Genomic DNA, 12,894 nt, shown 5'->3' on the forward strand with positions numbered 1-12,894 from the left:
ACTACGGCTAGTAATAACCATTTGTCTACTTTGTAGAAACTTGTACAAATGCTACAACAACAATAACACTACAATCATGATATAAATATATGGCTTGTATTTGTCTACTATTGTTCACGAATAAACTGTACTTAAATTCCAAATTAAGGCTAGACAATTTTTTGTAGATTGAATAGCATCAGAGAGGGGCGAATAATCCACCTCATAACACGCCTATAATTATAGTATTCTCGGAAACGGAGCTACGTCACAGAACGTTCCACGTTGCTAAGACGCTCACCACTGCACCATGTATTACTATGGTGACACTTGCTTCTATGCTATCGATAAAGAGCCATTGCTCGAAACGTCTAGCTATTTTTAATAGTTATTTAGGACTACGATTACCAAATATTATCTTCAATATGTATTACTATGGGCTCTGTGAGAGCTGCTGTGGAACGCCGGTTGAAGAGCCGTTGAAAACAGCGAAAGTAGACGGAGAAAACAGCTCAATCTCAACTATGAAACAATCATGAACAACCAAATTTCTATATGTTGCACATGTAGGGGTAATCTTGTCACACTGTTCAGGATAGTCTCAACAACTAGCCCAAAGCACTGTTTTTTAAGAGTTTCCCGCTGTTCTTTCCACCGGCCGTGGTTGCCAAGCAGTGAAAATACCCGGATGCTCGCACCCGAGAAGAGGTACCCACGTATAATCAACAAGTGTCCTAGTACGTACACATGTCACTGACTGGTTATAGTGACAGGAAAGCACATTATGAGCTGCAAATAATGTATTTATTGAATAAACGCCGCAATGCGGTAGAAAAATAATGTATACACATTAGTGGAAGTTGTTAAAATCAAGATAAATAAGTACAGTACTTTTTATTTGAGTTAACATGCAGATTTCTTATACATTTGCATAAACTGGAAGAGGCGTGGATGTCAATAAAATGGCCGCCAATATCTAGAACATGCATTCAATGTATTGCTGAGTTAATGAAAGGCTGAATTGATGTATATTACCAGAGCAGACCGGCCAACCCAAACACGTATAGACTTGGGTGCAATAACAATAAAAATCAATAAAACGTGCACAATGTTCAATATAATTCTTCGAATTTTATAAATTAAACGTAAGAAGTTATTGAATATAAGGGAATCAGACCTGGATGTTCAGTGCGTATTTGAATAACAGAATTTGAATAAATATCTAGTATTTACATAAATATATATGTAAGAAATACGTCGGTAAATAGTATAGCGAAATCATGTCACGACTGCTGGTGGCGCCCTTCTTCGCCACAGAAGATTGTCAGATCAATGTCAAAACGGAAAAGTTTAAAAGGAGTTCATCTAGTAAATCACTACCCCGGGGACACTGCCAACTCTATGACGTCAATCACACGATACTGCAACCGAGCACGTCGACTGTAGGCATATCAAGGCGAAATGGTCGAATGTAGTTAGTAAATACCGCAGGGGAGGTTGTATTATCGCTGAATATCATGCTAGTTCTGGCAATGACCTGTGTTTCGTAGGCAAGTTCACCCTGGAAAAGAAAGACAACATGATGTTACTTAAAAATGTTCTACCCAGCGTAACAGAATATCACTAATAATAATATTCAACGCGCCAGACGAGATGCTGAATTGTTCGAGTTTACGAACATCGAGTTACGATAACATAGAGTTACAAAAATGACCACGCCCACATTTTCAAAACCACGCTCAAATTGTAACTCGATGTCCAATTAAAAGAACAACCGCATACTGTTCGTGGTGAAGAGAGAATGGAAACCCGCCATATTACGGGCAACATATATTTTTGTTTAATATCTAAATTTAGTAACTCGAATGTTTATTAACTGTAAACTGAACTTCGAATAACGGGAAATATACAAGGTTAAACAAAACAAAAATTCCATGTTGCCCGTAACCCGAAGTTCGGTTAACTGTTATCTGTTACTAAATGTGGACGTTTAACAAAAATAAAAACATAGGTTGCCCGTAACTCGAAGTTCTGTTGGTTGTTAATTGAACATAGAGTTGCAATTTGGGTGTGGTTTCGCAAAAGTAGGCGTGGTTTCTGAAATATGGGCGTGGTCATTTTTGTAACTCGATGTTTTCTTAACTCGATGTCCGTAACTCGAAAAATTCAGCATCTCCGCCAGATCTATCTAAATTCTATATATATATGTCAAGTTGTTCGTAGATGTTATTTTCTCGTGTTGTTAGTTTCGAGTAACATAAGCCACATATTCAATTTCTCTCGCCATCGGCATGTCCTGTTCGAAGTCATCGATTTAATTGTAACGCAGGTGCATTTGACGTGCGACAGACAGACGGGCGCCACGGGAAGACAGAAAGTGGGTCTGCTTGGCCTTCAAAGTACCATCACCCCCTCGTTCCAAATACCGTGGCGAGGTTTCTATACATATTTATATTTCAAATCTGATATGGGAATCATGGCATCGCATGTGTTTAGGTTATCATTACGTGTTAAACAAAGCTAAGTCACGGTCGTGCCGAGGCTAATTCGAGGTGTAGGAGTTATAACTCCGAGGACGAGGCTACATTGTAGGTTGTGATGGTGGTGCGTATATTGGATCTAAAGTGGCTGTTTCGGTGTGGGGGTGATAACAGCAGATTCTACAGACATCAATACATAGCGTCGACTATTCCACAAATTATTCCAAGAGCGTATGATTTTTTGCGCATAAATACAATGCAATAATCTACGAAAATTGCAGTCAGGGTCACTGTTTTTTTGTTGTTGTTGTTGTTTTTATAAAATCACGATAAACTACAATTTCAAAACAATAGACAATCACTCATAGTTTCGGTGATGTAAGTTGACGGTTAGTCCCATGGCCGATCTCATTAACTACCAGCCAATGGGAGGGTTTGATGTCAGCTTATTACCTTGTCATCACATGGGGTAAATGTCATGAAGTTGTTCGTATCCAATAAAATGGGCGCGTTCTTCTCTTGACCAATGGGAATCAGGCTAGCCAGTGATTTGCCGTGACCGGGAACATCGATATTTTTGACACCAGTTGTCAGCTTACCAATCATGGTGCCGAGCTTTAGGGTATAGAGAAGAACACTTTATAATTATTTAGAGTTGTGTCAATGTGTTCAATGTATCACAATCTCGAATTGATAGACTGTATCTTTCTTATATGTTGCGCCCTCTAGCGTCGTCGCGTTCAAAGAACAATGAACTGAAAACAAAATCGTCTAAACAGTCAGTAGTCATTCGCCATTATAATATATAAAATCCATTCATTACTTCTTCATTAACTGGTGATTGCAGCTTAAAACAATATCAGCGTTGTGACCGATCCTTTTATGTCAACGCGTCGTCCCTAGAGGGCGCCATTTATATGAACGAACTGCAAACAATATGAAACTATTAGTTTGGTGTCCATTCATCGATTATGAGTATCATCTGAATGAAGCTGACGTAAATGTGTGCTGATAACATATTTACAACATGCAACTTAAGTTGTAGTGTGCACCTGAATTCTCTAAAAACTACACTGAACTATGACGACGACTCTGATGACGTCGACAGTATTGCGTACCCACCAATGACAGTGGTCGATCCACCATTGGTGACGAAGTCGGCATATTGATGACGACACCAGTTTCTGTGTGCAGCTTTCCCCAACAAGCCGCATGGACGTCACCTGAGAGTATCGATACTCGTGTTTGTTTCTTGAGTGAGAAATCTGCTAATATGGTAAATAATCGTATGCGCTCAACTTGAAAATTCGCCATGGCGTCCCAACTGTCCGCATGATCTTTTTCCCATTCCTGAAACAAATAGAAAATATTTCGTTTTAAATATTTTGTACGATATCACTAGTTGACATGCACATTGTATGGCAACGAATATTAGCTAAATACCAAATGTGTAATCACAGTCTCGTGCCACTCGTGATCACGTGACCTACTGTCCTGGTATCGTACTTCAGTATCCCCACTCTTGGGCTTGTGGCTCTATGTAAATTAGTATATAGACACAGTTTTTGTCATATGTACATCACTAACAAACATGGTGACTCCATTTACCATTCGATTTAAATTTGAATATGACGTCATATCACCAATCAAGACCCAACTGAACTTAATTGGCCGGGCCCAGATCATTTTCAAAGCAAAGTTCAAAATTGTATATACCTTTCTCCAAGGAAGGACATTCCCAGCACTGGGTAACAGACTGGTACTCGTAAATATTGGAGGAACGCATGCAACAACAAACAAGTGCTTGACGCGATGAATCTTCTTTAATATCTGGGATATTTCCTTCCAAGATCTCGCACTTAAAATATGTCTGGAGGTGCGCTCTGATCGTCCATCTAAAAACTGACAAATATAAAGAGAACTTTAAAGGGAATGTCACTGTAGCTGCTTCAACGGACGGAGGTTGACAGAGGGGATAACATTATAGGGAATACAGCTGGCAATGAATATGCGGAGGTTATGATCGCATCCCGATAAGGGGGTACTAAAAATATGAACTATAAACATAGATTGCGCGGCTTCAAAAACAGACTGATCGCTGATCGCTGATGAAATTTTAGGCATTTTTAATATTTTCGAAAATGGTAAATTGAGAAAAATATGTATCTGTTATGTCTGTGTAGTTTTGTATGAATCTTGGAGGATAATTTTAACATATGCATGCATTGTCCGATCTCAGCAAGAAATCTACATCGTCGTGTTCAACACGACCTCCAGGACTTTTGCGTTGCTTACTAGAAACACTGAGTCCCCGAACTTGACAACGTAGCTCAGACTAATGTACTTATTTCTGTCCTTGTTTCTGGAATCTGGATGCACCCAAACTGTCCTGCACGACGAATGGTCCACTGAACTGCAAAGAAAGAAACTTTTAACAGATGTAAGATCATTCACTATCAAACAAAACAATCTTGTTTAGTGATACAGTAAAGCATTTTAAATACAATTTGCCGGAATCTAACTACCCTTGCAAGTGCTGCTATATTAGGGCGATTAGCAAAAATAGTTATCCCTGGTGAATAAGAAAATATGTGCTATCTCATTGGTGTGCAAAACAATATATCCACACATGTACCCAAACTTGAACCCCACCCAGACCAAATCAGCCGCCGGCACCAAGCCACTTTCAGTTGAAAATTCAACCCCGCCATCATACCGATTCCAATCTTTATCTTCTCTTAGTCCTCTTAATTGGAAGAGAATGAAGTATTTTCTGGCAATTTCGTACATGCCATCGATCACCGGACACGACACCATGCATCCATATCCAACAATTACGTCGTGGTCATCCCCTAAATACGAACAGAAAAACAGAATCACAGCGGGGAATAATTATGCTATGTGGGAATAACACCGCCATCCGAATTCGTACACTCTACGTTATCAAAAGAAGAAAGGAAAATGAAATGAGATAACAGTAAAATGAACACTCACACATCATCAAAGACGGTATTCGTGCGTACACCCAGGCCGGTTCTGGTTCCCTCCATCTAGCATAGTATAAATTGAAGTAAAATTCGTGACATTCTTTCTCCATTTCATCAGTGAAATCTGCTTTCGTTCTGTCGCATTTTGACGTATTGGCCCATTCAATCAGACTTGGCATCTTCGAAAGAATAAAACAAAGTTCAACACATAAGTTCAACATTGAATACCACACCTTTCCGGTAAAGCACGCCCTCTGTCGTCATAGCGCTCCCGTGACGTGAATGGGTTGAAAGATAACCGCTAACAGCATCACGATATTGGTTATTTTATATCTGCAGTGGACAGTGTTGAGATGTTTATTATTTTCTAAATGACGAACGACGAAACAATTAAACATTGTTGTAATTTTGAATAACATTGCTTTATTCCTACAATTTCATCATATTGATGGCGCAATTTATAAGAAAGGTGTATTGGTTCTCATCGAACGTACATGCATAATTCTCACCGATATTTCCACCCGAGTACGGTACGCAAAGTTGGAAATGACGTCGAACACTCAGCAGCGCGGGAAATACGTAAAATCGGACAAAGCAATTGATAATGACGTTCTGTAAAATACACGGTTATACGTAGTTTTGGTCACGCAAAAAGTTCAAACGAACGAGACTCAGAAATCGATGAATAGTTTAGTTGTCTGAAATCTACGTTCTCAAATGTAAATCATATAAGTTGATGCGCCCTATGACGACAGCTACAAAACAAATCGACAGGGGGCGCAATCACTCGACTTCGTCATCTACCGTAGCAACAAAACACACCTTCGTGACTATTTCATCTCCGTACACCTGATCACCCGCCATAATCAGCAAATGGAACGGAGTTTTCTCGTGTTCTTTCCTCAGATGTCTCCACATGGTGTTCACCTGACCAATGTATTTCATCTTCTCCGTCTGTGACGACATATCAGAGTTGGAAAGCAGAGCGAACCGTGGTGGGGCGTTAATGGCTGGCACCACACAGGTGTACGTACGATTATCGGGCAATGTGTACATACATTCCACTTCCTAGTAACCATAAATAGGAATATAATAATAATATTGTGAACACATCGTGGGGGCATACACGGACAGGTTAATAGACCTCCAAGAAAGCTAATTGGTCAAACCATTTATTCTTGTGTTTTTTTCCGTTCTTTAAAAAATGAGGCAAGGTGGAAAAATGATTGAACAATGTTGGAAAATATATTTATATAACAATAGGGAATAATCGTAAAATGCCAGACAACATGGCAGTATTAATTAGATGGATAATACTAGTCGCGCCTGCGCTTCGAATTACATGTACGACTAACATACAGGTGAAAACCGGGAGCATGCGCATTTGTATAAAGTACGTAACTTCTTTGAAGGAATAATACAACTATCATATTTGTTAGCAAAGCCACGTTGGGTTTTATTTTTTTAACAATGAAAAATATTATGAACAAAATAATGTGTAAGTTATCAATTGTTCCATAAGCGAAATGCGTAAGATAACTCTTCCCTACATAGATCGAATTAAATCAACCCGGCATTTGTTTTGTATTCAAAGAACAAACGCACACATTTCACAGCAACAAAAGTTTTTCATTTTTTTAAATAATTTTTTCAGTTGCTTTCCGTTATGCATTATTTTGATTGCAAAATTTCGCCAATTTATGTTTGGTGTTATTGTTATTGGTAAGTCCAGTGTTTTCGAATTTCGTGATTGGTTATAAAACAAACCGGACTATGTGACAATTTTACTTTATTTATTATGTAATTTGTATACCAAAAGAATGCATGTGCTGGAAAAAAAAATTCAAAAAGCTGGTAAGACCGTTCTAACAATCTAACAAGCGTTTCTAAACTCGAATTTCTGTCATGCACAGACTTACTGGGCTTTACGGTGCGAATTGTTAGTGAATATAAACCAACACGGTCTGCGTTGGGATCAGAGAACCAACACAAATATATACGGTATTAAGTTTATTAGCGCGGCCATGCCTGGAAATTATATTATTTCCAATATACAAATAATACTTGCACGCCTTGTCCTACCTGTGTTTTGTGTCTCGGTACACTCCAATCATATCTCCATAACCTTCTGTCCCGCCATGTTGTCAGCACAGACGCATCGCCGACACCACGGGTAGCGCCTTAAAAAGAAACCAATCATCAATTCAAAATAGGTTCAATGTGCGACTTTGTAGCTAACTGAACCTACTAGGTCAGCAGTTGTTTTATTTGTAATATTGTTTCGGTACTAACTAAACCCCGTTGACAATTTACTCTAAATTCGTGTTTAATATATCCACTTTCTCAAGAGTGCATCCGACCACCCTGAAACATCAAGACAACTTCACACAGTTTTAGTTCATGCATTTCCGATCCTACCCATAATGCAATGCCATTCTGAGTCGTACTCACCCGTAACCTCCGTCAACAAGCATTCGTATTTCAGCTGAGGCAGTGAGTGAAACTCACTTTTCGTAACAACTAAACAGCACAGTTGGTATTCACCGTATATTGCCAAGGATTTAATTCCTAGTATAGGCCCCATTAAAAACTCAATATCATCCTTAAAAAGAAATGCTTAATTATTGGTATAGACAACTGACTGGGTCGAAACTTCTAGCCATCGTGAGGGCGCTTACTTCTGAGCTGCCCCTGGTTTAAAGCGCGGTGGTCGTCGCGCAGCGCAGCTTGTGTAAATAAACAATGTATTTTACACGCGTTGCATACGTCGCTATGAGTCTCATATCGAACAGGACGCGGCGCGACGACTACCGCCCTTTAATCTCGAAGTTCACATTCAAAAGTGTTCAATAAGTCAACGCATAAATATCTCGAGTTAAAACAGTTTGGTCCAAAGCCCATGGAATATGTAATATATAGTGTTAAGAAGTAATAATGTGAATCATAACTAGTGCTACATTCATAATTAATGAATTATCCGGATATAACTACGGTTGTGGTCATATACAATGTAATATGATCAAACGTGATTGTGAAAATGTATGATACAACTCATGAAAACGATGCATTACTGCATAGATGGCTCGAACCTTCGCGGTATCACAAGCCAACATACGTAAAACTATGAGAGCAGTGTCCCAGTAAATCCCTATTATCGAAAAACTGCATGGCGGTGTTTGTAAGAAATGTTAACACACACTAACGACGTTTGGCCAGACGGCAGACATAATGAAACTTAACAAGTAATGTCCACCGCTGCCAAAACGAAATGTTACCTCTTCTCGCTTGTCATCGTCCACTTCGTCAACACTTCGCATTTCCATCATTTTACCCGGAATCTTCAAAATTCCATCTGACCAATTTCGAAAATAGGAGTCTGGTTCAAAAAAGAATTTTTTATTGGTAGACACGTTTTCAACAATAACCCACTTGAGAGTCCAGCCTTCGACGAATCCGGTGCTGTCAAATCCTGGATAGAAAATATATATTAATACATAAATGCATCCAACCTCTAACAACCTCTATGAAATATACAAACAGAAAAAATGACTTTATTTATGACCTTTCCATATGGTACCATACACAGAATTGTAAAGGTCATACTCGTGGTTTGTGTATTGAAATTATCCTTTAATTTAGGATGGTTGCGATAGTTATAGTTTTTAGCAGCGCGTGGTGATATTAAAAACATACAATGCAGTGACGTCACGTAATAGAACAGTATGGATATTAGGTCCCAGGGTGGCAAGTTTTTACATGCAAGAGAACGATTAAATATGGCTTATATAGTCGTTGCACTGAATGCACTGCTTTTGATTCGCAATTATTTTATGCTCGCTAGAATTTAATTTTACTACTAGTATTTTATTTTGCTTGCCATGAATACATGTAAATATATGTAAATTATATTTTCGTTTTTTTTTATATTTGCACATTTTAAGTTATCATTTCAACGAATCAAACAAGGATGGAATGCACTTTGACAGTATGACGTCAGAGTTGGCCTTCTATGGTTTTCTTAATTAATGGGGTTGAGTAATATGGAAGTTAAACGCGAGTTCGTTTTGCCAAAAAAAAAATCACGACACATTCTATATCAAATTCTGTACCAACGAGTGTTGAGACGATGACCGGTACAAACAACCCGAGTAAAAGGGTTACAAGTGTAAGTCATTGCATCGCGATGTCCACACGCACACACAGTGGCGGATCCAGCAAAATGTATTGGGGGGGGGGGGTCCCAAGCTTCGCTTAAGATATACGGAGCGTAAATCGCAGAGAAGCTATGCGTAATCCAGATGATATGAATCGTCATGCTTTTGCCCCCCCCCCCCCTCTGGATCCGCCACTACGCACACATTTTGATGAACGGTCACATCGGACCACAATTCCTCTTTAGTCTATAGAAGGACTGTGATTGTGATCTAACACAAATTCCGAGCTTTTTACTGCATTCTATTTTCAACACCACGACGTATCATTGAATTCCCGCGGAAACTAACAAATATAACGATTTGTAAGCGTTACTGCGTATTGGAAACTCCTACAGAAATTCGAATGTGAATTCGTCAATTCAGCCCAAACTGACATTCCTTGTACAATGGTATATATAACTAAAATAAGTTTTTGTAATCATGCATGTACGTTTTAAAGTTAAAACAAACGTTAAGAGCGTTGCAGCTGACAATTATTGTGTATGACGTCATATAAGACATTTTTTACAATATCTCATATACAAATTTGCAAATAACGAGATATGTTACGTGTAGTGAAATGTAAATTAGACGAGTCTTTTAATGATCAATCGTTCACCAATATTCATATAAGCGACAACAACCAGATAGTGAATACGAAAAACGTATGTTTCATTAGTAAAATGGTAAGGGGTGCCCAACAGGTACAAAATGTGATTACGTAATATGGTCAATAACATCTTTACCTATCTTGATCTGTTTGATTTCTTCAATATTGAGCGCCTTGACTTTGAAGTGGTCTTTATTCCCGGTTTGAAACAGAGGATCATTGGGCGAATCCTGAAGGGACTGAAACATACAAAAAACATATTGTTGGTTTCATATCAACATCGTAAACCTTACAGACTCTACTTTGCGTGTTGTAACCAATAGCACTGCTCTTGCTAGACCAGGCGATTCAGGCGATGTATGATGAATGAAACCGTGCTTATGACAATAAAATACAAAACATTATGTGCATTCCGTGTCCGGTGGAAATACAAAACACAATACATCATTTGAACATTTAAAAAACCCGTCAGTTGATGTGATAATATTACCTGTAACAGTAATGGATCTGTGGTAACGGTGGTACCAACCAGTTGAACCTTTATGACAGCTCCGTGTGCACTGTATATACTATTCTTAGTTGCGACTATGATGTGATATTCAGTACTCATTATGATTATCTTACATGAACAGTGACACCTGCATGGCACTGCGTTAACAGCTTGTTAGTGGATGTGGTCTGCGCCGGGGATATATGAAAATGATAACATGCCAATGACAGCGCTAAAACCCCGTGTAATGCGAACGTCCCGCAACGAAGTCTAACACGTGTATGACAGGTGGCTTTTTCGGACAAGCCCTTTTCATGTGGATTATTTGTAAATTTGTTCTTCAAATGGAATGTTTAATAACTGTATTATATTTCAGCGCTGTGGACAGTTTCCCCACCTGACATTTCACCGTATATGGACGGATCAGAGTTGCTGGTACGACTGTATCCGTCGAGTCAACACTGTAATTGTTGTATTAGAATGTTGTTTACCCAGGGTGCGTTGCATCATATTTTCCTCGTATATTATGCACATACCCCGCGACTCACACCATCCACGTTATTAGAGATTAGTAATAAATAACATTACAAACTGTTGTTTGCACAGCACGATATTATAAAATTGCTATGATCTGACCCCTGTCACGTGTCATGACAATATTTCAGTGAGTAATGGTAGAGGATGCTTATTTTTATTCATCGCAATACCATTCCCGAGTTTGTTCGGTTTGGTGGTGTATACACATAGAACGTGTAAACTAAGACCGTTGTGTCTGAGTACTATCACAATCTCTTGTTGGGTATTCCGATCACGAAGTAAAGTGTATTAAACTGAACATCACACATATGGTGGCGATGGATGAATAGTTGACACATTTACTGAGTGAGGTAAATAAAACGTTGCGTGGGTAGAATTCAGTTCGCAAGTTGGAGGAATCGTGGTTAAAATGTTTTAAACAAATTTATTAATATCACCTGAAGAAACTACTTTCGCCTGAAGTAATGATGTATTGGTGACCCTACTATACATGTCTGTTTGCACTGTTTTCACAGAATACAATTGTTAGCAAATATAAACAGTTGCAATATTTGTATACAAAGTATTTTACTTCATAAAATGGTCCAGAAAAAAATATAAATTGTATGTTTGTAAGAAAGATTAATTTGAGTGGTTGTATGTTCGTTTTTGTAAATGGATGTAACAAAATAAAAATGTAAATATGCAACGTCAATAAGCGCATTATGACATCGAAAGAATGCACAAACAAACAAACAAACACAACAAATTTCAACACATTCAATTCAGGGAAAGATGCATTGACCTCCAAGAGGTAATGTCAGGTAGTGACATAGTGGGCAAATCCAGACGACCCGCTGTCGAACCTACGTTCTAACAAGACAATTATGTTCGAATATCAACAATAATTTGTAGGAATTTAGCCACAAAATCGTATTATTTGTCATTTTGAGCAATGAAACCACGATGTAATAATTTTGTGCACATAATGCGATGACGTTGCAGGAAAGGTACAAATGAGCTTGATGCTCGACTGTGACGGATCAGCTTTGATATGTACACACCACAGGCTGGAGACATAGAAATATTACTGTCAATGTGTGACAAGTTTATTATATCGAAATAAAAACCAGTATCGTTCTCTCGAGTACACCAGTTTTCTGTAACAAAGAAACATTTATTTTATTGAAATAACAACCAAATAAGGATATAACATTATAATTACTCTTTGGTAGAAATAAATAAACGCAATCTTTCTCTGCGTCTCCACGGTGATCTATATGTGATGCTGTCTTAGCTTTAGAATTATCTGTTTCCCATGACAAACATATTTGAATAAATAAAAAAATGATTAGTATTTATCCGATAAAAGCAATAATACAGCGTCGACCCGCAATATTAATAAATGTCGATATTATTGATAGATATGAGGTTATAATGGGCTTGTTCTTAGAGTTGGTTGCTAGGAGTAAATTCATGGGTTAGTATTATTCACGAACTGAAGGCGAGTGCATAATACAGTCCATGACATCGCCACTATTAACAAGCTCTCTGAATAAGCAATATACTTATCATCACATGCCAAAAAGACAGAATAGTCGTAATTTGTAATAATTCCGGGACCACACTAACGAATCAT

General features: G+C 38.3%; 1 protein-coding gene across 2 annotated transcripts; it reads right to left on the minus strand.

The window, feature by feature from the left end:
• Window positions 1-761: 761 nt before the first annotated feature.
• Window positions 762-10,985, minus strand: LOC144347783 (uncharacterized). Of its 2 annotated transcripts, none has more exons than XM_085501715.1 (13): window positions 10,740-10,985; window positions 10,386-10,488; window positions 8,722-8,915; window positions 7,898-8,048; window positions 7,529-7,626; window positions 6,269-6,514; window positions 5,454-5,625; window positions 5,176-5,311; window positions 4,755-4,872; window positions 4,176-4,361; window positions 3,582-3,809; window positions 2,913-3,074; window positions 762-1,540 (listed from the first exon to the last, which is right to left on the minus strand). In XM_085501715.1, the coding sequence occupies exons 1-13, from the start codon at window positions 10,857-10,859 to the stop codon at window positions 1,391-1,393; spliced, it is 2,064 nt and encodes a 687-aa protein (XP_085357841.1). In that variant the 5' UTR covers window positions 10,860-10,985; the 3' UTR covers window positions 762-1,390. The 2 variants fall into 2 exon arrangements, with proteins under 2 accessions (XP_085357841.1, XP_085357840.1); XM_085501714.1 differs by having other exon boundaries at window positions 4,755-4,887.
• Between the last annotated feature and the right edge of the window lie 1,909 nt (window positions 10,986-12,894).

The sequence above is a fragment of the Saccoglossus kowalevskii genome, chromosome 7 (genome assembly GCF_978046115.1).
Source record: "Saccoglossus kowalevskii chromosome 7, keSacKowa6.1, whole genome shotgun sequence".
Classification (NCBI taxonomy): domain Eukaryota; kingdom Metazoa; phylum Hemichordata; class Enteropneusta; family Harrimaniidae; genus Saccoglossus; species Saccoglossus kowalevskii.